This window comes from Drosophila sechellia, chromosome 2L, assembly GCF_004382195.2.
Source record: "Drosophila sechellia strain sech25 chromosome 2L, ASM438219v1, whole genome shotgun sequence".
In the NCBI taxonomy this organism is placed as follows: Eukaryota; Metazoa; Arthropoda; class Insecta; order Diptera; family Drosophilidae; genus Drosophila; species Drosophila sechellia.
In genome coordinates this window covers 12,628,367-12,653,928 of record NC_045949.1, presented here as the reverse complement: position 1 = coordinate 12,653,928, position 25,562 = coordinate 12,628,367, and the positions used below count along the sequence as shown (strand labels likewise).

The window sequence follows — 25,562 nt, the reverse complement described above, 5'->3', positions numbered from 1 at the left end:
CTTTTCAGCGACTCCTTTTTCGCCCATCCTTGCATAATTCTTATTTTTTTTTCACCCGCTCTCTCGTCGGACGCTTAATAACGTTTTAATTGTTGTTGTGGGCTTTGACCGTGGAGAACCGTGGAAGTTTCCCACGCAGACTTGGCCCCGCCCAGCCACGCCCCCTTTGGTCATATCGCCGTGGCGCTCAGCATTTGTATTATCATAATGACTATAAAGGCAAGGGGTTGGGTTGCTTTCGGTCTGTGCTGAAAGGAATGTTGCATAATGTGGCCACCTCGACGCCGAAAAACCATTCGAAATTATGCATGCCGCGGTATTATTTCTAGCCTTTGTTTTTGCTCGCCGTATTTTTTTTTTCTATATATACATATTTTTTTTGTTTTTTTTTGTGAACCACAAACTCTTAACTTTTTCCGCTGCGAAGTGGGGAAATAAATTCAAGTTGGCGAGTCTATTTAGATTTTCAAAACAGCTTCACGGCCCGCCGAGTTTATTACCAAGAGTTTAAAGCGACTCCTCCTGGCTGTCTGCTTATCAAGTTTCCATTAAATCTCCGGCTAAAACATCCTAAAATCCCCCTGCCACGCCTCGCCGATAAGCAAAATTTCAGCGCAAATTTATTTGATGTGTTTTATTGTGTTGTTAAATTTCGCGTAGCGAACTGAGGCCAACAAAACAAGAAAAAAAATAGCACCCACCTCCCTCAAAACTCAACTTGCTTAGCTCTATCAGTCGAGCCGTTTATCATGGCCAGAATCCAGCCTCCTTTGGAATGGCTCTCAGCTGTTTTTGGAGCCATGTTTTCCTGCCTCCTACCTGAATGGCTGTCGCCAAAGTTCATTAAATGCGTCATGAATTTCAAATCCGCCGGCGAACTGAACTTTATGTTGAAATGGGACTTGATTTGGGCTTGGTGGGGGAATTGCGTAGCAAATTGACGCCGAACGGAGTTCAATGTCACTGACAATTGGCTTATTTCGATGCAAATGAGCTGGGACTGCTTCATATTCCAATTAAATCGAATTAATTTTAATGCGATTTCTGATTTTCATTTTTTTGCTTTATTGGCCTTGTTACATAAATGGAATATGGTTATATAAAACACGCCTTATAAATATAAAAAAAAGATAAAATCTACATTCGTTTAGATGCAATTTGTTGCCTTATTATTGCTTAAATTCTAACAAGTTTTCTTCACAACTTTTGCCATGTGACAAAGCACCGAAAAGCAATTTCTCGATTAAGTGTACTGTCCTCTGCTTCTTGGCCATCCTTTTCTCGACAAGCTATTCCAATATTAGCCATCATTCCTGCACAGATACCCGGGCAACCCCTCTCCCGGCCCTCGACCATAAACAAGACATTATCGAAACAGCGAACAAAAGTCGAGCCAGAAATGCAGCTGGCTTCGCTCGGATTATCGTTTATTGCATTATTTTTATGCGATGAACGCGCGTCGATTAGAAAACTAAAAATGTATTTCGCTCGCCGCTGCTTCTGCTGCTGCCGAGTGGCGAAAAGGGAATGAAATGCAATAAAAATGAAACTGAAATGAGAACTCCTCACGGAGCGTCGGGAACTGGGGAAAAATTACAAGGGAAAAAAGGGCAAAATACGGAAACGGAGCGGAGCTGCGGAGCAAATGGCAATCGCATTTGGCGCATTGCACTTTGCCTGGCAACAGCAACACTGGCAGCAGCGGCAACTATCAGCAGTTTACAACAATATTGGCACCTCCACTTGGCTAACTGTGAAATTGTGGCCCATAAAACGTGAGCATTGCCACGGAAAAAATGGCGCAAGTTTTCGACTATAAAATATCCGGTACTTCAGCAAAAATCAGTACATTAAGCAGATATACCAATAAAAGCAAGGACCACTCATATTTATTTAGTTGCAACTTTGAGTAAATAAATAAATAACCATACACTTAACTTAAGTTTCCTGTTTAATTGGAATTAACAAAAAATGTAGTTGATAATATACTAAATAGCTCTTTGATGTTATTCAATGCTGCTAATATGTATTGAATACTCTATTCAAATTTCATAAAACGGTTTGAAAGCAGAAATTTTTTATTTAAAATTTTTAAAATGGTTCCTAATTAGTTGGATTTGAAGTGTAAACTAGGATAACTCCGCTTTCGTGCTAAAAAGAGTTACAAAAGAAAAACACTCACCGCCTGAAAGTATGCAACGAGGAATGTAAGCAACCAAGCCGAATCTCCGCGACTGCCAAGCAGACAGAAATCCTGGCCAGCCACATGGCGTATACGTGTTAATTTAGCGCAACGATTAGACACAGCGCACTCCTTTCCACCTCCTTGCAACCGGCAATGCCTCCTCCTTCGTCTTCGTCTTCTTCTCGCGCTTCCGCCGACAATTGCAGTTTGGTAAATTGGCCGTTCGCTTAGCACAATAAATTTCAACACTGGCGCCTGTCAGTCAATGGCCAGGAGCTGGCGGGGATCGGGGCTATGTGGATCTCCGGCGGTTAGGCTGGCTCGTTAAGTGCATTTTAGCCGAAACGTTTTCAATTTGGCCAGAGTCAGTCTATTTTTAGGCTAAGCCCGACACAAAACACTATATTTTGCCGGACTATAAGTAATGATGTGACGATTTGGCAGCAACCGAATGAGGTGATTGCACTGGAATGGGCTGCGATCCATTCTATATACATAGCCACATACTATATCTACATATATTCGTTGCATGGGCGTTCCCTGATATGGTTCATTGGCCCCAGGTCGTGTTTTCCTTTGCTGTTTGGCACTTTACCCACGCAGTTCAAGGCCCCGTTTTGTCGGTTGTTGATTAAAGTCTGGGCATACCAATTTACCTATGTATTGCTCGGGGGACCTTGGTTTTCAAAGAAAAGTGGAGTCGACTAAAAATACATTTTAGTCTGGCTTATGAGAAATGAATAGGTGCGAATTAATGATACCCATAGGAAAACAAAAGGATACCAAATTAACTGTATCGCACTCTTGTAACTTTTTTTTTTCATACTATTAATTTGTAATCAAATAGGAAATGGAAATAACACATCATATACTGAAAATACCTGATTTTCCAACGATTCCGGCTACTTTTCCTACGAAGCAGTGGTACTCTTAAAGAGTATCTCAAATTTCCAACCATAACTCCTGGTGAGAATGTTCTCCACTTTGTTTGTTTGTTGCTGCCGTTAAATAAAATTTACTTTACCATGCACTTTGGGCATACATTCTGCTGGAAAAGTGGCCGGAGTCCTTGTTTTTGTGTTTCTTCTCTCGATTTTTTGTTTCCTTCGGCGAGGAAACCAGCTTGGTTCGTTTGCCCAGTCTGATAAATTGTTTCCGTAGAGAGAACGCTGCACGTAATTGCTGAGCGGATCGATGAAAAGTAGCTTAAGGATGCCGGGCAAGAGTGAGTTGTTGTTGCAACTGCGGCACTGCTGCTGTTTCTGTTGCCTGTGACAAGGCCAACTAATTTGTACACTTCACTCGAGAAACCGAACGACAGTTGGCATAAAAATAAGACAATGTTCAAAAGGGCAGAGCCAACTCATTGCAACACCCAACTTGTTTCCGTGTGAAATGTAATGCAATTTCATGTCAAAAACCAACACAGACGACAGGACTCAGTGGCAAACTTTAAAGTGATATTTTTGTGTCGGTTGGTACAGCGTACAGCACACCTGTCCTGTTCCGTTTGCCTTCCACCACCTTCGGGCTTTCCAGGCTTCGTCCTGCCGACTTTATCCCTCCACCTGCTGCCATCTTCGAGTTCGTGGGCTGCCGTGCGGCTGTCTCTTCTTGGTTTTTGCTGTCACTGCAGCAGAAGTAGCAGCAGCAGGCAGCAGCAGCAGCAGGAGTAGCTGCAACACCAGCACCAGCAGCACTAGCAACACCAGCAGCAGCAGACAGAAGTGCCAGTCATGAGGCCGCAAGAAAACAAACTTCAGCCTGCTTCCTGTCCCTCCTCGCTCCACTTCCCGATGGCCCCTTTACTCCTTTCACTCCTTTGGCTCCTCGTCCTCCTTTTACTCCGCTCATCCTCGACCGCAGCACATGGCGCTTACTTCCGCTTTTGAGTGTTAAGCAACGCACACAAACGGAAATACACTCGAAAACACACTGCGAAAGATGGGGAGTTCGCGGCTATTTTTTTAAGAAAATTAAATTGAAATTGATGCGAGATCATATTATTATTGGAAATCAGGGGATATCTTGAATTCTATTTAATTGTAGAAATATTTCCCATAAAAAAAACAAATTAATGTTCCATCGATTTTTGAGATGGATAGATCTTCCAATTGTCAACTTTTATTTCTCACTGTGTAGTATCTGCCACACTCATAGATTTCGTTGTCCTTTGACATGCATGTCTCGGTCTTTAGCTGTTCAACCTGTCTGCTGCTAGATCTCTGTGTGCAGTTTTTGTCATTCCTCGTTCCTTCCGTGCGCGCCTGAAGGCTGTGGAAGTTATGACAAAACCTGCCACGCCTTCCGCCCATCGAGCGGCATGCCTACCCCTTCGGCCCGCCCCTAACTGCCCAAGATCCGTTGGCCGGAAAAAGGATAGAGGCGAAGTGGCAGGGCGAAAGACCAAAAAGTGCATAGAAAGCGTTAAAGGTGATTCACTTGTTTGTTGCTTGTTTGTTTGCAATTTGCTGCCATAATTCTGTAGTTGTTGGTGCTCAGTTTTCGCGATCCAGGATTTAGATTTCTGCCAAAGCTGGTTGTCTTGCAGTGGAAGTGGAAATTGTTATGGCAACGCACTTGATACTCAAACAAGATGGAATTTCATGGTAGATTAATTTTGTATCTTCTGCAATATCCGTACTTACCGACTTGTATATTTATTATTGTAAGCAGATTAACAGGATGAATAAATAAAGTTAATTTGGGCTGTAAAGGATGTGAGTCCGCAACCCGAAAACAACTCACCTGTTTTTATATTTGCTTTATTTTGAAATGCAAATTCGAACAATGTTTCAAGGGCATTCAAAGCCATTTCCCCTACGGATACTTTTAGCGTCACTGTTTATGGGGCGTATACGTGATATTTTCGTTTGCATCTGTACCTCAGCCAAATGTGAATGCTCACCATTTTGGTGGCCATATCAATTTCGCCGTCGCTTGCTTTTGGACCACATTACCGTTAAAATTGTATTGGATTGGTCCTCCTGGATGCTTTGCTGACCGACTGGATAACCGAATGGCTATTGTGGCCCCAAGTCACTGCCAGATTGAGCTTCCCTGTATCCTTTTACCATTCCGTCTGCATTCAGTCGGACATTGCCACATATGTATAAGCCCTTACATGTGTAGGAATGTGTTTTTATAGATTTTTTCCTTATGGCCACACGAAGTTCTTCTTAAAATGCAATTTTCAAGATTTTTCCTTTCCTTTCAGCTCGTTTGGCTGGCGCCATTTCAGTTCTTGCCCGCCGATTTTCAGCCTTTCCACCCGTGCTGCTCAACTGGCCAACACTTTTGGCTCTGGCCACGCCCCCATTCGGTTCTGCTTGCATGTGTCAAAAGGTATTTTTTATGTTCAGTTTCGTGTTTTCCAGCATTTTTCCAGCGTTTTATTTTTTTTCCTCCTTGGTTTGGCTTGGCTTGGCTTGGTTCGGTTTGGTTGGGTTTGGTTTGGTTCACAGGACATTCGAGGCTGGGGCGAGTCGAGTCCCATCTTGTGTGCAGGTAATGTGGCACTTGGCTAAAATGGTGTGTGAAATTTTATGCGAAACGGCTTAAGATGTTGTTGCTGTGGCCGGAGTTGTTGCCGTGCTTGTTGTGCTGATATTTCTGGAACGGAACACAATCATTCTGCTATGTTGCACATAAAAAGTTACGTTGAGTGGCAGTATATATGTATATATATATATATAAACGTGTATAGTTCCCAGTCCGTTTGCTTTCGCTTCTATTCTCTGACCGAAGCTCTGCTGATGATGACATTTTCGTTTTGGTCGCTCGGATTGGCAGCAACACACACAAAACTGGTAAAAGGGGGTAAAAAAAGAAATCCCTGAAAAAAGATTAGTTAGCTTGGGAGGGTTTAGTTTCAGTTCCATCTTTTTTTTTTTGGACTTGAGTCAATGTTGTTAGTTTGGATTCTGGGAATGGCAAATGGCCTGAGAATGAAACTCGATTTCGATTGCGTTCTTGTATTTTTTTTTGCCTCTCGGTTTTTGTCATGAAAACATTTTTCGCTTTGTTATTGAGTGCGCCAGAATTGGTCTTCATTTCCAGCTACCACATTTGAAGTAATCATCTGGATTCAACCGACAGCTTCATCTAAAATATAGTGAATAAAAATAATACCAATGGGCTGTAGTACAGGTTTTAGTTTACGATCCGTGCGAAGAGTTTTAAAGAAGACTCACATTGCAACAGCTAGTTTTAAAGCTTAAAAAGGAAACTAAATAATATCGAAATATTCCATTTAGTCCGAGGACAATTTATTTTATTATAATTGAAATGGGAATTTTTTTTAAATCCACGAATGTGTAGCTGCACTTTGCCAAATTACAAACTTTGTTTTGTAACTCAGTTAAAAACTGTAGTCTTCTTTGACTTTTTGCTTAACTTTTTTTCAACGTGAAAATAGGTCAAAAGCTTTCGGCACACAAATAATGTGACACTCATTATAGACCAATGAAATCAAGTATTATATGTGTTTAACATAACGAGGCTTAAATACTCTGTAGCAGAGGAATTTAAATGGAATGTATAAACACGGCAAAAATGCTGCTATACATAATCTAAAGGATTTACTTAAAAACTATACAATTATATAGTAAATATTAAACATCCTTTGAATTGCAACAAGATAGTTGTCATATATCTCGTCCGTTTTCCGCGCTGATAAGCTTACCATTATAATTTGCATTTGGAAGCACGTAAATTTTTAATTGCTACCATTGAGTTTTTCTTCTTAAAACGTGTCAACATGTTTTTTTCTATCTTTTATTTTTGGACGGCGTGCAGTTGGACGAAAGCGTTTTACATGTCAAAGGAGTAATACCGTGTCCGTGCAGATAAAACAACTCTTTGCGGACCGGAAAGGGACACCGAATCCTGGGGGCTTTCACCGGAAATGGCTGTTTCTCTAAAGCGTGTTTTTGCATTTCCGTGATGTCGTGCTTTTTTGATGTTTCATCCCGGCGAAAACTCGTCAATTAGAGCAAACAATGACAAGCACCATCAGCATCAAAGGTATGCGATCTCACCTTCCACATCTGTCGGCGCCATCATATTTTCCAAATTGCTTGTAAAAATACCATTTAATTGGTTGCGAGAAAAGGGATTCCAACCCATCCTGTGGGCACACTTGACACTCCAAATTTTAACACGGTCTGGTATTCATTCAATTAAAACTGAAATGCGGGAATGAGGCAAAAAGGCTCAATCTAGTTAGCAACCAGGCGTCTGATTTGCTCTGTTCATGTTTTTGACACTTTTAATGGATAGGCACAGCAAAATCATTAATTATGTTTCGAAATTCGAATGGAAAATGCATGTCACTTTCCGGCTCAGGAAATGGGGAGACAATTGGGCAGGTCTTTAAAGAGCTATTACCGAAAATAAATCGTCATTTAGAAAGGAGAATTAGTTTATTCATTAATTTTATAAGCATATAACATAAAAGCCACATTGCTTAGTTATTTAATTAACAAAAAACTCATTTATATACTTTGCAAAGTATGTCGAGACGTGCTAGCTATACTGTTATTTATATCCGGATGAGTATATGTGGATTGCAACGATATAACAGTACTGCGCTCCTGGTGACTTGGAAATCGCGTTGCCTTCTGTGGAATAAAGTTAAGGTTCTCATCGATACCAACCAAATAGGTTGGTATTTTGCCACGCCCCTTAACAAAAGTCATGCCGCGATAGGAACAGGTAATGCCAAACTGTTGCAGAATATTGGACGTTTCTTCCGTCACCTGGATGTGTCCTGGCAGCCCCGTTGATTCCATGCGCGAGGCCATGTTGACCGGATTGCCCCAGATGTCGTAGTGCGGCTGTGAGGCACCCACAATGCCGGCCATCACCTCACCGCTGGAAATGCCGATGGCGATTGTTCCATCCGTAATATTTCGATCACCAGCAATACTCTGGTACGTCTCATTGCTCTTGGCCAGGGTTCGCATCATGTCCAGCGCATACGAGGTCATCACAAAGACCACTTCATCAAGGTCCTCATTGTTCTGCTGGAAAAGAAGTCTTCGGCCGTGTTCTTCATTGCATTCTGTAATGTACTATTTGATACTTTTTTCACATGGGTTTTCATAAGATTTATAACAACCAGTTGGAGGTATGCTCTCTTTGCGATTTTTACTAGTGGAGCCGGCAAAGTTAAGATCAAGTCCACACGCCGCCATGTAGGTGCAGCCAACGATTTTGATTTTCTCAACGGTGTAGTACTCCTTGTAGAACAGCAACTAAAAGTGCGATATTTTTTCTTTTATAAAACAAAAGAATTATTTTGTTAAAATATAGAACTCTACCAAGGTATCGAATTCGGCAATAATCTCATTGAGCACTCTTAAGCTTCGAAGATCCATTTCAAAGTTAATTAGCATGGCAAACATGACAGACACCATTCGATAGTTTTCGAAGTAAAGTTCATGTTTGGCCAAAGAATTGAGATACACATCCACTAAAAAATATATAGAAATCAATCTTAATATTAATGTTTTCAATATACCAGTACGAAACTCACCAATATGAGATGGCAGTATGTTGTTGAGGATTATGATGATTGAATGATTTGTAAGGCTGGCGGCATTTTCCTCCTTTCGCAGATCAACACGCCAGCTAAGAAAACACAATGGATAACAATTAAAATGAACATAAATTATACCGAGCTCACTTGAAGTTTACTTTGTTGGTGAACTCTATTTGGCGCTCCTTCACAAACATGATTAGAAAGGTGATGCATATTAGCAGGGCATGGGCGTACTCGGATTTGAAATAGGGGTTTGTCGTAACGCTGTGATGGAAGACGAAATCGAACTGGAAGAAAATCAACAGCAGATAGGCGAGCGTTTCCAAAAGGGCCACTGCCGTCTTGACCATGATGGGTATGTGGGCGAATGTGAAGGTCAAACAAATCATCAGGGATAACATATTGGTCGTCACCCAGGGATGAAAGCATATCTTGGCCTCCTGCTCATAGTGAAAGAGTCGTTCCTCGATATAAGCCATCTCGAAGTCTTCGCGTTGGCAGCTCATCTGTTTAGAAGATTTGCCGCTCACTTAAACCGTACTAACGTTGTATCCAACTTTAAGTACTTACCACAATTAAGCAGATAACAAAAAAACTCGATATCATCAGGAAGAGGTATATGCAGATTCGGATGGGCAGACTGTTTAGGATCTTGTCATGGATGCGAAATATTATGCAACTGAATCCATTGTAATGATGGGTTACGTTTTTTCGGCCATATCTGGTCCAGCAATACTTCTTGTACCACGCGATTAAGGCCAGAATGCACTGTATTGTGGCGACTGCGGCTGGCAAAACGAAGCAGGAGGGGCATATCATTTGGGTGTCCATCAGTTCAATGTACACCAGGGAGCAGCCAACGCATGCGCCCAGAATAATGCTGTATTTGTACATATAGTCGGTTTGCTTCAGATAGGCTCTTTCCAAAATCGGATCGGTAAAGGTCAAACAAATGTTTAACTTTTGGTGTGCAGGAACTTCTTGTGCCATGTTGAATCGACAAATGCCTAATAGCCTTTTGGGACTGTGACCCAAAAGGGTTTATATTTAGAAAATATTTTGTGTTAATAAAAAGTTGTGCAGTTACCTAAATGCACTGACCGGCATTTTGCGAAACTCTTCACGCAATTCTTCGTGGAACAGAGACCTTAGACTTTGATTAGCAGAATCACTCAGTCTTGGTGGAGCTCCCATATCGCATAGGGAAAGGGTATGCAGATCGCCAAGAAACTCGTCACTATCTTCGTCATCAATTTGCAAGTCCTCTCGAATTATATATGATCTTATTCGGTATTTTTTCAGAAGAGGATGATCCCTGGCTTTTTCAGGTCCATCCTCAATATCGAAGCGATTAACGTTCAGATTGTTTAAGGTGGCACTACTTATGTGCACACATCCCGGCACTCCCGTTGATTCTAGAACATTGGCTATGGTAACATCCAATCCTAGAAGTTCGGAAGCATTTGTAATCAACAGGAAGTGATAGTTTGTCTTGTCCATTTACCCCATATATCGAACTGCAGCTTGGCCTCCCCGATGACCCCAGCAAACAGATTGCCCGAATGAACTCCAATGCGCATATTGATGTCCAAGCCATGAATGTCTCTGGGCCAAGAATAGTAGTGAGTATCTTGGGAGAAACTGTATATGTATCTTATATGTAACTTACCGTACCTCCATGATGTGGTTGATCATGGAAAGACCTAGGATAACACAGTTATTGGCGTGATCGGGATCGGGGTCCGACAGACCCGCCACACAGTAGTAGCAGTCCCCCAGGAACTTGATGCGCTGCACCTTGTACCGATAGGCAGCCAAATCGAATCTGCCGTAGAGATCGTGCAGGACCTTCACCAACATCTCCACCGTCAGTGTGGTGGTCAAGTGAGTGTAGTTCACCACGTCTGCATATAGGATGGAGACATCGGGATGGATCTGTATGGCCATTGTGCGCTCCATGGCGGTCCAGGAGTGAATACCTTGCTTGGCCATTATGATCCTGCCCTGAATGTGTTTCTGCAGGGGCAGCGAGATCTGCGGCGGCAGGATGCTGTCCAGCAACTTCTTCTCCTGCAGCCGTGCGTTGCGCAGCCAAATCTTCTCCTTGATGTACTGGTGTCGGTCCAGGAAGGAGGAGCGCACAACCGTGTCATTCATAACGCGGTAGAAAATTCCCACAAGATTAAGGCACAGATAGTGCACAATGTCCACCGACATTCCGCCCACCGAGAATAGGGCAGACGCAAATTCGGCGAATCCGTGGGCAATGAAGATCACAAAGTAGAGTATATAGATACCGGACACCACCAGAGCCAGCAGGACTGCCCCGCTGATGAAGTGAATCGGCAAGAACATGTATATCATGTATATTATGTAGGTGTCGTAGAATGTGCCCAATATCCAGCTGTGCGCATAGGTGTGGTAAATTGATTCAGTTAGATCTAAAGGTGAGTATATAATTTAAGAAATATGCATCAATGATCATAACCAAATACCAACCAGCGAATACCAAAGTCAGGGAGGCAAATATCGAGCTGGCATACATGTACCACGTGTGTTTCGCAATAAATTCATCGCAGAAGTTAACACTCAGCACAAGTATAAGAACCAATGCGCATCCTACGGTAAGGGCCACATCGAAATAAATAATTGATCGGCTCTTCAGGAGATACAATAACGAGAATAAAACATGTACAAAAAACATTACAAGATGGAAGAAAACTCCTCAAAGATCCAAAATGTCGCTTAAATGGTTTTTTAAATATTTTGTGCCATTTTTGATCTAAAATTGTAGCTAAGTTAGGTGGTTCTTACCTCAATTGTTGCTAAAAGTAGGGTGCAGTGCACGGAGGTAACGAAAATATGCAGCATAAAGAAAGTGAGTAGGTAACTCTTCCAAAGCCGTATCCTATACAGTCGAAACTCGCTCTCCAAACGCAACTCTGCACATTTTGCCTAGAATATTCGGACATAGAATACAAAATAAAGGATTACAGGTCAAAAGACTTAGTTTTACCTTAAGGTAGCCGGGTTCCCACATGCGTTCCTTTGAATAATTAAGCTGACAATTTCCTAGGGATTTAGGCATTTCGATTCACAAGCTTATCTTTTATTTTCGATTCACAAGACCCGGCAAAACAATTTGAGCATTCAACACACAGCCTACCTAAACAAGATTTTTATTTCAATAAAAAAAAAATGGTTGAGCCTTGCAAAGTATTAAAAAATTGGTACAAAACGTTCTAAGGTATTAAAAATATGTATTTTCCAAATAATTTTTACAAGATTTAAGTCCACATCATTTTGAAAGGCTACGCATCTCAAATTTTACAGTCAAGAACTACGATCTCAAAATTTGAGAAACGTAGCCTTCAATATGCATTTGCCATTCGAACTCCATATTATGAAGATTTTACCGAAAAAATTTGCATCTGTCTTAGGAGCCGTCCAGGTCAGGTTTTAGATCTGATGGGTTCTCCGAAACTCTATCGATTTTCTTGGACATGAACTTTAGGTCTTTATCGATGCCCACAAAGTAGGTGGGAATTTCACCACGACCCTTCACAAAGGTTAAGCCGCGATAATAGCACATAACATCGAACTCCTCGAGCGTTTGGGCAGTCTCCTTTGTAACCTGTATATGGCCAGACAAACCAGTAGATTCCATTCGAGAGGCCATATTGACCGGGTTGCCCCAGATGTCGTAGTGCGGCTGGGAAGCGCCCACCACCCCAGCCATTATCTGACCCGTAGAGATACCGATCCTTATCTCGCCGGTGGACAATGCCCGATCGAAGGGTTTTCCGGCGTAAGCCTTGTTGCACACCGACAGGACACGCATCAGGTCCAGAGCAAACGTAGCCATTATAAAAGCCACCTCATCATGGTTCCTCTCTCTGATAGATGACTCCAACCGCGAACGCACCTGTTCTACTGAGATAATCAAATACAACCATAAAAAAGTAGGTAACCTATGTTAAGAACCAATGCATTGGTACATACATTCGGATGACAATGATGTACTGCCGAAATTCGAGTTGCTATCAATGTTTTCGATCAGGCTGAAGTCCAATCCACAGGCCGCCATATAAGTGCATCCCACGACTTTGATTTTCTCGACTACGTAATATTGCTTGTAGGCAGAAAGCTGCAATCGGAAGGTATAGTATATTAGTCGTAAATTAGATTCAATACAATAGCTTACCAGTCTATCGAATGCTGTGATTATATCATTTAGCACTCTTAAGCTGGGCAGATCCATTTGAAAGTTTGTGAGCATGGCAAACATGACTGATACCATTCGATAGTTTTCATAATACAATTCGTGTCTGGCTATAGAGCTGAGATATACCTCGACTGCGAAAGAGAACTATGAACTTAGATACTAAGCTCTTTGGGGCGATATTCTTTGCAAACTGACCAACATGAGATGGAAGAATGTTGTTAAGCAGGATTATGATGGACTGGTTGGTTACATCGGCCGATTTTTGCTTTTTCTGCAGGTCCAGGTTGAGCCTGCAATCAGTTATGAAAATCAGAATATCAGCTGATTGTAAGAAAGTATTTGCTATAGGCATTACTTGTAGTTCATTTTAGTGTTGAACTCTGTCTGACGCTCCTTAGCGTACATAGTTATCAGCATCATGCACACCCTGCAGGAATGCGCTATTTCAGCCTTCAAATAGGGCGATGTGGTGACACTGTGCTCAAAAATGAAGGCGTACTGGAAGCACACAACCAGGACGAAGGCCACAGCTTCAATGCAACCGATGAAGGTCTTGAGGGCGAAGGGTATGCGGGCGAAGGTGTAACTCATTCCCAGGATCAGGGCCATCATGTTCGTATAGGCCCAGGGGTGGAAACAGGTAAACGGATCCATGTCATAGTTATAGAGCTTGCTCTCTATAATGTCCAACTCATATTGGTCCTTTTCACAGCTCATCTTTGGGCATACAAAAAAGTATATATATGAATATATTAAAGGCAGCTTTATGCATAACTTACTAATATTAAGGAGAGCACCAAGTAATAGCACACTATTATCATCATGTAGACAGTGAGGCGAAGGACAAAACTGTGCTGGATCTTTTCAAACAAGTGGAATATGGCGCAGCTGAGTTTGCCGTAACTCCTCAGCTCGTTTTGTCCACTATGCCACCAGCACACTTTCTTGTACCAGCAGATGAATAGTAGGAAAGTCAGGACGAAAAACGCCATAATGTCAATGAAAACACCCGTATAAAAGAGATCTGAGTTGTTCACGGACTGGATGTAAATGAGGCAGCATCCAATTCCCCAGCCGAGCGCCACTGAGTATTTAAAAATGTAATCGGGCTGATGCAAATAATTCCATTCCACAGATTTGTCCTTAAATGCTACACAATAAAGGCCCAAATCGCGTTCGACCTTCTCGATTTTTACATTTCTTTCTCGTCGTGACCAAGGGAATTGAAATCTGCGGTAGTAGTTCGATATTTTAAACTTAAAAAGTTCTCGTATTTCTTTATTTCAGTGCACAATTTCACCCACTACTTACTTTAAGCCACCCACCGGCATCTTTCTAAATTCCTCACGCATTTCATCGGACAGTGAATCCGGCTTCAAAATTTGGGATTTTCGGTTAGATCCCACGGTTTGAAGGTCCAGGTTGGGAACACCCTCAACTACGTTAATAATATTATCTGAATCACGTGATGGTATGACGGCGAGGAGGTAGGTGCTCATCGGATGTTTCTGCAGTACGGGATCCTTCTGGGCCGCTTCTGTGCCCGGATATATCCTGTATTCCTCAGCGTTCAAGCTACTCAGAGTTCGTCCACTAACATGCACATACCCAGGACTTCCGGTTGCTTCCAGACGACTGGCAATATTCACGTCGGTACCTGGAAAACTCTAGAATAAGTTTTGGCTCATTGATTTGTTGTGTCGCAACATACCCCATATGTCGTACTGTAGCTTGGCCTCGCCGATCACACCTGCTAACAATGTTCCCGAATGGACACCAATTCGCATGCCAATATTCAAAGAACGATTCACACTGTGGACGAAATGGTACTCAAAAGAAAAGCCAAGTTAGAGAAAGAAAAACTAAAAAAAAAACTAACCCCTTTCTGCCGATGCGGGACGCCATAAATCATAGATTGTAAACCTATTGGGATCATAGTAATCAACATACCTCACCTCCTTAATATTAGCAATCATGGAAATTCCCAGAGACACCGCCATGGTAGCGTGATCGGGATCAGCTTCGCCCAAACCCGCCACACAGTAGTAGCAATCGCCCAGGAACTTGATGCGCTGCACCTTGAAAGAGACGGCAGCCAAATCAAATCTGGCGTAGAGGTCGTGCAGGACCTTCACCAGCTTCTCCACCGTCAGTGTTGTGGTTAATTGGGTATAGTTCACGAGATCAGCATACAGGATACTGACATCGTTGTGAATCTGGATGGACATGAAGTTTTCTGCTTTCCGGGAAGTGCCCAGATGGTAGAAGTCGTTGTCGGGCCGCATGATCTTTTCCTTAATGCTTTTCTGAATGGGCTTCGCAATCTGAGGTGGAAGTATGCTGTCCAGAAGCAAGGACTCTTGACGGCGAGCTTGGCGTAGCCAAATCTCCTCCGTAATGAACTGGTATCGGTCCAGGAAAGACGAGCGCACCATGGTGTCGTTCATGATTCTGAAGAATATTCCCATCATATTGAAACCCAGGTAGTGAAAAAAATCTATTGATACTATATCCAGACCATGAACATATTTAGCAACATTATGCTCGTTGAATGCCATAAAGTGAATGAAATATATCACATATGTTAGACTAACAGATATGGCTAGCAGAGCTGCTGCCTTGCTCGAAGGTATTGGCAGGAACATGTAGATCATGCAGAGCACAAAGACATCGTATAAGGTATTAAGAGGCCAGTCAGATTTGTAATAATAATAAGTGTTAAAGGCTATATCTGAAAAAAAGAGAAAACACTTCAGATGAGTGCATAATGGAACGAAGTTGTGGATTTTAAGGACCGACTATAATTGAATCTAGTACACCCATTCTACGAGTAATTGGTGTAACTATCATACAAGTGATTACATTTTAGAGGGCATCTTCAACTTCTTACACTTACCACCCAAAACCACAACATATGCCGACAAAGTCGAGGTGAAAGTCAAGACCCATCTGTGGCGGTTTATAAAGCCTTCAAAGAAATTGATGCTCAGTAAGCCCGTGACTAAAATTAATGATCCTAAGTCAAATATCGCATTTATGTAGATGTATTTGCTATACTGCGTAGAAGTGAAATACGTAGAAATAACCAGATCGCCAACTAAAAACGCTTACCTCGGTAAATGACCATATGATTACTTGAAGAGCTATGATCAATATTATTAACATGGGGACGAAAACGGTGAGGGAACTGATCATCAAACGAATCTTATATTTCATATACTCCTCCTCTAAGTGCAACTCCTTACATCTGGCCTACGAATATCTGTTGCATTCACGAGCCGGATATCTGAGCAAATTTCTTACCTTCAAATAACTTTGTTCCCAAAGGCGTTCATTAGTATATTCCAGATTACAATGCCTAAACCTTTCCCTGTACGGCGTTTTGCTAGTGTTTTTTTTGTTCATATTTTTAAATGGTATTTTTTTTTGTACGTTTGAGTTATATTATGTATGAGAACTGGGTTCCAGGACCCAAAGCCTGCTTAGAGCCATGAACCTACATTTAACTTAATTGAATGTCATTTGCCTTTATTTTACATATCACAAAGCTAATATTCAACTAACAATGACAATTATAGTGTGGGTATAAATTATAGAAAATATCTAATTCGGAGTAGCGTACAGAATATATTTCTGTAATATTGTAAAAAGTATCAAATGTATTCATTTGAAGATGTACTTCCGCTGTGAGCTGGTACTAGAGAGGACAAGACTGAAAAACGCTTTGACATATTCTTCTTCTTCAAATTTGAGGGCATAAACTTCAAATTATCGTCGATGCCCACAAAGTAGGTGGGAATTTCGCCACGACCCTTCACAAAGGTCATGCCACGGTACATGCACAGAATATCAAACTGCTCGAGAATATTGGCTGTCTCTTGAGTCACCTGGATGTGTCCAGGCAGACCTGTCGATTCCATTCGGGAAGCCATATTGACCGGGTTTCCCCAGATGTCATAGTGTGGCTGAGACGCCCCCACCACTCCGGCCATTATTTCGCCGGTCGAGATTCCGATACAGATCTCTCCGGTAGACAGAGCCCGATCGAAGGGTCTACCAGCGTATGCCTTGTTGCAGACGGAAAGCACTCTCATGAGATCCAAGGCAAAAGTGGTCATTATAAAGGCCACCTCATCATGATCGTTTTCTGTGCCTTTGGACTCTTTACGATAAAGCACCTGTTCCACTAAAAGAGAAGAGTTTACAAACTAAATTTACCCCCTTCATCATTGGGAGTCCATCAAGAGGGTGTACTTACTTTCGGATGAGTAAGAAGCATGTGTTCTGCTTCCAAATTTGGACTTGGCCAGGGTAAAATCAAGTCCGCAAGCTGCCATATAAGTGCAGCCCACGACTTTAATCTTTTCTACGACATAATATTCCCTGTAGGCATTTAACTGGATTCAGAAGTGATGATACCTTATTATCTAGAAAGCAATACATAAGCTTACCAGTCTATCAAATTCTGTTATGATATCGTTTAGCACTCGCAGGCTGGGCAGATCCATTTGAAAATTGATGAGCATGGCAAACATGACGGACACCATTTTATAGTTTTCGTAGTACAGTTCATGATTGGCTACTGAATCAAGATAAACCTCAACTGTGGGTGAAAACGTTTTTGATAAGAACCTTGATCTTTGCGGTTTTATATTTAGGTAAGAACTGACCCACATGGGAGGGTAGAATGTTAGTGAGTAGAATTATGATTGATTTGTTCGTGATGTCAGCCGCTTTTTGCTTGCCTTGCAAATCCTGATTTATCCTGTTAACAATTCGAAAATTCCCTTGATTGAGGAGTAGAAAGAGCATTAAAAACATACTTGAAGTTGATTTTAGTATTAAACTCTGACTGACGCTCCTTTGCGTACATCGTGAGTAACATCATGCATACTCGGAGAAAGTGAGCTATTTCCGCCTTCATAAATGGTGTTGTGGTGGCACTGTGCTCGAAAATAAATGAGTACTGAAAGAATACGATAACCAAGTAAGCAACGGTTGCGCAACAGGTAATTAGCATCTTTAATGCAAATGGAATTCGGGCGAAGGTGTAGCTTACGCCCATGATCAGGGAGATCATGTCTGTGAAGACCCACGGATTAAAACAGTTGTCAGTTACAATGTCATAGTGATAGAGCTTGCTATTGATAACATCTAGTTCATATTGATTTTTGTCACAGTTTAGCTGAATAGAATGATAAGATTCGTTAACGCAGCGGTGTACTAAGTAGCTCTAAACTTACTAGTATCGTAGATATCAACAAGTAATAGCTGGCAACTATACTCATATAGATAGTAACTCGCAGGACAAAACTGTGCTGGATTCTTTCCCAAATCTTGAACAACTTGCAGCTGACTCTCCCATACTTATGGGTGTCATCTTCGACGCTTTTCCACCAACACACTTTCTTGTACCAGGAGATAAAGAGCAATGAAGTCAGGAAGGTAAACACAACCATGTCGATCATGATGCATTCAACACAGATGCTGAATTTGTCGTTGACTATCTGGATGTAGATTAGGCAGCACCCGATTCCCCAAGCAAGCAGTACTGAGTATTTCAAGATGAAATCTGGCTTATGCAAATAACTCCATTCGAGCGACGAATCCTTGAAGGCTACACAAAACATGCCTAAGTCGTTGTTGACTTTCTCCTCACTCGAATTGTCTCGGCAGCACGGCGATCGAATGCTGTGCACAATATTAATTTTTGTACTGAATATTATTAAATTTTCATTTAACACCTACTTGAAGCCTCCCACTGGCATCTTTTTGAACTCTTTACGCAACTCATCTGACATTAAGGTTGGCCTCAAAATCGGGCTTTTCCGGGAAGCTCCCAACGCGTTTATGTCGATCTCAGCGTAGGAGTGCACTGCATCCACAGATCGGACTGAATTGCGGCTGGGAGCGGCCGTTAGGAGGTAGGTGGTCATCGGCTGTTTCTGCAGTATGGGATCACTTTGGGCCACTTCCGTTCCCGGGAATACCGTGTACTCAGCTACGTTTAAGCTACTTAAAGTGCGACCACTAACGTGCACGTAACCGGGCTTGCCGGTTGCCTCTAGTCGATTGGCAATATCCACGTCGGGACCTGCGATGTCAATTATCAGATAATGAAGCCACTAACACCTGGTTTAGACCTACCCCATATGTCATACTGCAGCTTTGCTTGTCCGATCACACCTGCCAGCAAAGTTCCTGAATGGACACCAATTCGCATATCGATATCCAGTGAACGATGGGACCTGTGGATTGAAGGGTTATTATTATATATTTGGTGGTTTGTTTTATGGGAGATTCTAGTAAATATTTCTGGGAAACATACCGCACCTCCTGGATGTTTGCAATCATGGAAATTCCCAGAGAAACAGCCATCCTAGCGTGATCGGGATCAGCCTCCCCCAAACCCGCCACACAGTAGTAGCAATCGCCCAGGAACTTGATGCGCTGCACCTTGAAAGTTGAGGCAGCCATATCGAATCTGCCGTATAGATCATGCAGGACCTTCACCAACTTCTCCACCGTCAGTGTTGTCGTTAAATGGGTGTAGTTCACCACATCTGCATACAGGATGGAAACATCGGGATGGATTTGGATGGCCATAAAGTTTTCTGCTCGCCGGGCATTCACGACAATGTTGTCTGAATCGGTTTCGGACAACATGATCCTTTCCTTAATGCTTTGTTGGATGGGCTTTGCTATCTGGGGCGGAAGTATGCTATCCAGAAGCATTGACTCTTGTTGTCGAGCTTGTCGAAGCCATATCTCCTCCTTGAGGAACTGGTGGCGATCCAGAAAGGAGGAGCGCACCATGGTGTCGTTCATTATCCGGAAGAAAATCCCCATCAGATTGAAGCCCAAATAGTGAAATATGTCGACGCAAATCGTATCGAGGTCATGGACTACTTCTGCAATATCTTCATCGTCATACTTTAAAAAGTAAATGAATAATCCAATGTACATGAGACTGACAGAGGTGGCCAACAGGGCTGCTCCCCTGATCGAAGGAATTGGCAAGAACATGTAAATCATGCAGAGCACGAAGACGTCGTATAATGTATTAAGTGGCCAGTGATACTTGAAATGGAACACTAGTATCTGATATATATCTGAAAATGAAAGTCAGTGAAGATCAGGATCAGGGGTCAAGACTAATACACTTACCAACTAATACCACAATATACGCGGACAATATTGAGGAAAACACCATAATCCACCTGTGGCGATGCACAATGCTCTCAAAGAAATTGATGCTCAATATGGCAGCAACAGCAACTAATACAATTATAGCCGTTAATGATTCGTAGTAGATGAGTTTTTTTTGCTGCAAGGTTTAGCTGGTTTATCAGAAACGCATTATGGGTCAAGTTTCAACTCTCACCTCAGAGAAAATCCATGGGCAGAGCTCGCAGCCTACGACCACAAATATAAAGAAAGGAAAGAAGACGGTGAGGTAACTGATCATAAGGCGGATCTGATATTTTTTATACTCTTCTTCTAGACACAATTCCTTACATTTGGCCTACAAGGAAATCATTAAGTATCCTCAAGGTTTGGGGATTTTTTCACCTTTAAATAGCCTGGTTCCCACAGTCGCTCATCAGTGTAGTCCAGATAACATTTCCTCGATTTGTTTAGCCCATACGCTGTTTTTTTGTACATATTTTGGATTTTTTAAAAATCGCTCTTATTAATAAAGCCTACACTACTGTTTAAAAGTCCCTAATGATTTTAGAAAGAAATTCCACACACACTGATTGAAAAGCATAAGGTTACATATCAAAAATATATATTTCAGAAATTTTTGAAAAAATATACCAAGCTATTCGCCAGATTCTTGATCACTAGACGAACTCTTCCTAAGGCTGTCCGGATCTAGTGAAGACATAACTGAGAAACGTCTGGACAAACTACGATTGACCAATTTTGCGGATATAAATTTAAGGTTCTCGTCAATCCCCACAAAATATGTGGGTATGTCACCACGACCTTTCACGAAGGTCATGCCGCGATATATACACTTGATGTTGAACTCCTGAAGAATTTTTGCTGACTCCTCCGTCACCTGGATGTGTCCCGGCAGCCCTGTCGATTCCATTCGAGAAGCCATATTCACAGGGTTTCCCCATATGTCGTAGTGCGGCTGAGAAGCTCCCACCACGCCGGCCATTATCTCACCGCTGGAGATCCCGATGCAGATCTTCCCGTTGGACAAGGACTGCTCGAAAAATGAGCTTGAGTACGCCCGGTTGCAAGCTGCTATAGTTCGCATCAGGTCGAGGGCGAAGGAGGTCATTATGAAGACCACTTCATCATTGTTCATATCACTGTCGTAGTTTTCGTCGGTCATACGATGATTACGTGCGTGCTCCACTGGAATGAGGATAGGATGCTAATTAAAATTTAGGAAGTATATCTGTATACTTTCTGAGGATTGTTAAGCAACAAATATTACAAACCTTAATTTATGATTAATAACTTACCTTCAACATGTAGAGAACTATTGCGAAAATGGTCGCTTTGGCGGATGTTTGAGGCCAGGTTGAAGTCCAATCCACAGGCCGCCATATAAGTGCAGCCCACGACTTTGATCTTCTCGACTACGTAATATTCCCTGTAAGCAGTCAACTGCGATCGTTTGGGAATATTAGAATACGAATGAATTCAGTTAAGGAGGAAGCTCACCAGTCTATCGAATTCGGTTATGATATCGTTAAGCACCCGGAGGCTTGGCAAGTTCATTGGAAAATTGATGAGCATGGCAAACATGACTGATACCATTCGATAGTTTTCATAGTAGAGTTCGTGTTTGGCCAATGAATTGAGATAAAGATCAACTGTAAAAGAGAGCAAACAAATCAAGTTCTAATGATCATTTTGGCAAATATTCCCTGAAACAGACCAACATGAGAAGGGAGTATGTTATTGAGCAGGATTATGATGGATTGGTTTGTTAAATCGGCCGCTTTTTGTTTGTTTTGCAAATCAACGTTAAGCCTGTTAATAGCACAATGGATTTAGTTGATTTGGGTCAAGATCTACGGACACTACTTACTTATAGTTCATTTTAGTATTGAACTCGGACTGACGCTCCTTTGCGTACATCGTGAGTAACATCATGCACACCCGAAGACAGTGAGCTAGTTCCGCCTTCATATATGGAGTTGTAGTGGCACTGTGCTGGAAAATGAATGCGAACTGGAAGAATACGATTAACAAGTAGGCAAGTGTCTCGCAGCAGCTGATGACTATCTTAAGGCCAAATGGAATTCGGGCGAAGGTGTAACTTATGCCCAGGATCAGGGAGATCATGTTCGTGAAGACCCAGGGATGGAAACAGGTATCCCGATCCATTTCGTAGTGATAAAGCTTGCTCTCAATGTAACTCAACTCATACATGTCGCGGTCACAGTTTATCTACAAATTTTAAGTTCATTACAACTGATAACAAATTCTCCCTAAAACTCACCATTATCAGGGAGATCACAGCATAGTAGGAAATTAAGATCCCCAGATAGACGGTAATGCGCAGGGACACACTGTGTTGGATCTTTTCAAAAATGTGAAACGCCATGCAGCTGTATTTTCCATAGATTTTGAACTCGTAGCGCCCACTTTTCCACCAACACACGTTTTTGTACCACGCGAGGCACAGCAAGGAAGTCAGAAAGAAGAACGTTACCAAGTCGACCACAATGCATGCAGTGCAAGAAAAGTTGTTGGTCACTATCTGGATATAGATCAAGCAGCAACCGATTCCCCAGGCCAGCAGCATTGAGGACTTGAAGATGAAGTCAGGCTGGTGCAGGTAGTTCCATTCCAGGGAAGAGTCCTTGAACGCCGCACAAAAAATACCGATCTCCCGCTGGGTTTTCTTATGGGTGTCCAATCTAGTTCGTCGGCAGCAGGGTGAGTTCAAGCTACGATGGTAAGTATAAGTTTCAGTAACAATTATTTAACTTTTCATTTAACTTTAAATAGGGTGTTATGCAAATATATGTAGATATCCAGTTCACTGACAAGAAATTATAATTAACACTTACTTAATGCCCCCAACTGGCATATTCCGGAACTCTTCTCGGAACTCATCGGTCTTAGATGATTGACTAGGCCTGCTTGACCTGATCCGGTCGATTGACTTTACTTCAAGAATGGAGCCGGATCTAACTCCACCAATTGATGTTATAAATGACTCGCGGGCCACTTGCCCAGTAAGTAGATAGGTGTGTATGTACTGCAGCACTGGATCGCTTCGAGCCCTTTGCGGACCACTTAATATAGTATAATCCGCTGGATTTAGCATACTTAGGGTTCGTCCACTAACGTGAACGTAACCTGGTTTCCCAGTGGACTCCAGATGATTGGCGATCTCCACGTCAGTTCCTGACAAAGATATTGATAAAATTATATCAAATGAATTACTTCTTACTAGCCAAGAGTACCCCATATGTCAAATTGCAGCTTGGCCTCGCCAATGATGCCAGCGAGAAGAGAGCCCGAATGAACACCTATGCGCATGTCGATATCCAATCCACGTTCAGCCCTGTCAAATGATGGAGAACGTTGTAAAGGAAGCCTATTCCTCATTCTCAATGGCCAACGTACCGAACTTCCTGGATGTTGGAAATCATGGATATGCCCAAGGATACGCAGCACTTCGCGTGATCTGGATCCGGAGTAGTCAAACCCGCCACACAGTAGTAGCAATCGCCCAGGAACTTGATGCGCTGCACCTTGAAGTTGGAGGCAGCGATATCGAATCTGCCGTAGAGGTCGTGCAGGACCTTCACCAGGTCTCCCACGGTCAATGTCGTTGTCAAGTGGGTGTAGTTTACCACATCTGCATACAGGATAGATACATCAGGATGAATTTGTATGGCCATGAAGCTTTCTGTCGTTCGGGGACCCACTTGAAAGCGGTCGTTGCTGTTCTCGGACTGGGTTATTTTGCTTTTGATTTTTTCCTGAACGGGTTTTGCAATTTGAGGCGGTAGTATGCTGTCCAAAAGTATCGATTCCTGTAGCAAGGCATGACGCAACCAAGTCTCCTCCATGATGAACTGATGGCGGTCGAGGAAGGATGCGCGCACCATGGTGTCGTTCATAATGCGAAAAAAGATGCCCATCATGTTAAAACCCAGGTTGTGTAATATATCAGTGGATATCACATCGTAGCCGAAACTATCGCGTTCAGTGTACACCGCGTTGAAAGTGAGCGAGTGCATGAAAAAGGCCACATATATGAGACTGACTGAGGATGCCAAGAGGGCAGCTCCCTTGATCGAGGGAATTGGCAGGAACATGTAGATCATGCAGAGTGCGAAGACGTCGAATGAGGTATTAAGGGGCCAGTCGTTCTTGTAATAGTGATACGAGATCATAGCAATATCTGAAAATGAACAGTCTGTGCGGTGAATACATAATCTGAATGCATAATTTGATAAACTCACCTGTGAGTACCACTAGATATACCGATACCACTGAGCTGGCTATCATGACCCATTGGTGGCGACTGACAAATTTTTCGCAAAAATTGATGCTCAACACGGTTAAAACCAGGATAGTGTTTACTACTCTGATAACCAAGTTAACGATAATGGCATTATAGTGCTGCATAAGAGTTTATTTAGCTGAAAACGATTTGTGGGTCAAGCGTAAAATATCACCTGTACGTAAAGCAATTCGATTGTCAAAAAGCTGATGGCCAGAATTATGAACAATACGTAAAAAATTGTGAGGTTGCTGACCATCAGACGGACCTGGTAGTACCTATACTCCTCCTCCAAATTTAGCTCCTTGCATTTTTCCTATAAACGAAAATCTTATTTGCTGAATAAGGGCGAACTAAAGCTTACCCTTAAGTAACTGTGTTCCCATAGGCGCTCGTTAGCATAGTCAAGATGACATGGTCTAAGCCTCTTTCTTTTTAACGGCGATTTCCTGGTGTTATTTCTGGGAAAACTCATGGTTTGGGCTAGTGTTCTATGTAAGATAACTTAAAATGAGTGTAGGGAATAAGCTGGCTATGTTTCTTCTAAAATTCTGTAGTGGTAGACAATTAGTTTTCCTAGTCTTGGTAATGATAGGTTTTGGAGCTTCACCACTTTCATTTCATGTTGTCCACAAAGACTGGGTCTCAAAGGAGATTTCAGATGTAGATCTCCAGTTGAAATGTGAAGGGAAGTTGAAAGGGTTGTGTCCCATGCAGGATACGTGGCGAAATCAATGTCGGTCCCAAAAATTTCACTTATTCCGGGAACCGCATGTAGTTTGACGGGAGTCCTGCTGCTCCGGCTTCTCGGCCATCTGCTGTGTTGTGTTTTGTGGTTTTATTGGTTTGCGCCAGCACATTCCATTTGCAAAATGATTGGAATTTATGCTTACAGATTAGATGGCCTTGCAGGAGCAAATGCTCACCCCCACAAGCCCACAGTTCGCCGCATTGGGATTGGCACTTTCCACATGGCCCAAAACCCGGTTGCGGTTCTTGCTCCACTGGCAGACGGATGCCGACAGCCTCCTTTGTCCGGCAAGGATGTGTCCTTCTTGGTTTTTGCAAATCACTGCGGCAACTTTGATATCTGCAAAAATGTTGCATTTCCATT

At 42.4% G+C, this 25,562-nt stretch overlaps 4 protein-coding genes across 9 annotated transcripts; all 4 read right to left on the bottom strand.

Moving 5' to 3' along the window:
- Positions 1-7,659: 7,659 nt before the first annotated feature.
- On the bottom strand, positions 7,660-11,841 carry LOC6617780 (adenylyl cyclase X E). Its single transcript, XM_002042056.2, has 12 exons — positions 11,746-11,841; positions 11,544-11,684; positions 11,229-11,388; positions 10,399-11,170; positions 10,234-10,334; positions 9,817-10,174; positions 9,300-9,753; positions 8,874-9,235; positions 8,724-8,818; positions 8,509-8,660; positions 8,307-8,442; positions 7,660-8,249 (listed from the first exon to the last, which is right to left on the bottom strand). The coding sequence occupies exons 1-12, from the start codon at positions 11,815-11,817 to the stop codon at positions 7,681-7,683; spliced, it is 3,372 nt and encodes a 1,123-aa protein (XP_002042092.1). The 5' UTR covers positions 11,818-11,841; the 3' UTR covers positions 7,660-7,680.
- Positions 11,842-11,972: 131 nt separating this feature from the next.
- LOC6617779 (adenylyl cyclase X E) lies at positions 11,973-16,448 on the bottom strand. 5 transcript variants are annotated; one of them, XM_032727212.1, is made up of 12 exons: positions 16,258-16,448; positions 16,066-16,206; positions 15,851-16,010; positions 14,905-15,685; positions 14,666-14,766; positions 14,266-14,611; positions 13,734-14,184; positions 13,310-13,671; positions 13,150-13,244; positions 12,934-13,085; positions 12,732-12,876; positions 12,166-12,662 (listed from the first exon to the last, which is right to left on the bottom strand). In XM_032727212.1, the coding sequence occupies exons 1-12, from the start codon at positions 16,357-16,359 to the stop codon at positions 12,166-12,168; spliced, it is 3,333 nt and encodes a 1,110-aa protein (XP_032583103.1). In that variant the 5' UTR covers positions 16,360-16,448. The 5 variants fall into 5 exon arrangements, with proteins under 5 accessions (XP_032583105.1, XP_032583104.1, XP_032583103.1 ...); XM_002042055.2 differs by lacking the exons at positions 12,166-12,662; positions 12,732-12,876 and having other exon boundaries at positions 12,953-13,098; XM_032727214.1 differs by lacking the exons at positions 15,851-16,010; positions 16,066-16,206; positions 16,258-16,448 and having other exon boundaries at positions 11,973-12,662; positions 14,910-14,967.
- Positions 16,449-16,486: 38 nt separating this feature from the next.
- LOC6617778 (adenylyl cyclase X E) lies at positions 16,487-20,669 on the bottom strand. The gene is made up of 12 exons (XM_002042054.2): positions 20,527-20,669; positions 20,339-20,479; positions 20,122-20,281; positions 19,283-20,066; positions 19,102-19,202; positions 18,703-19,048; positions 18,198-18,645; positions 17,778-18,139; positions 17,625-17,719; positions 17,406-17,557; positions 17,213-17,351; positions 16,487-17,140 (listed from the first exon to the last, which is right to left on the bottom strand). The coding sequence occupies exons 1-12, from the start codon at positions 20,617-20,619 to the stop codon at positions 16,608-16,610; spliced, it is 3,354 nt and encodes a 1,117-aa protein (XP_002042090.1). The 5' UTR covers positions 20,620-20,669; the 3' UTR covers positions 16,487-16,607.
- Positions 20,670-20,750: 81 nt separating this feature from the next.
- On the bottom strand, positions 20,751-24,963 carry LOC6617777 (adenylyl cyclase X E). 2 transcript variants are annotated; one of them, XM_002042053.2, is made up of 12 exons: positions 24,813-24,923; positions 24,624-24,764; positions 24,408-24,567; positions 23,563-24,346; positions 23,400-23,500; positions 23,001-23,340; positions 22,427-22,877; positions 22,013-22,374; positions 21,860-21,954; positions 21,643-21,794; positions 21,441-21,585; positions 20,751-21,330 (listed from the first exon to the last, which is right to left on the bottom strand). In XM_002042053.2, exons 1-12 carry the CDS (start codon positions 24,921-24,923, stop codon positions 20,780-20,782), a joined length of 3,393 nt encoding a protein of 1,130 aa, XP_002042089.1. In that variant the 3' UTR covers positions 20,751-20,779. The 2 variants fall into 2 exon arrangements, with proteins under 2 accessions (XP_002042089.1, XP_032583102.1); XM_032727211.1 differs by lacking the exons at positions 20,751-21,330; positions 21,441-21,585; positions 21,860-21,954 and having other exon boundaries at positions 21,718-21,794; positions 24,813-24,963.
- Between the last annotated feature and the right edge of the window lie 599 nt (positions 24,964-25,562).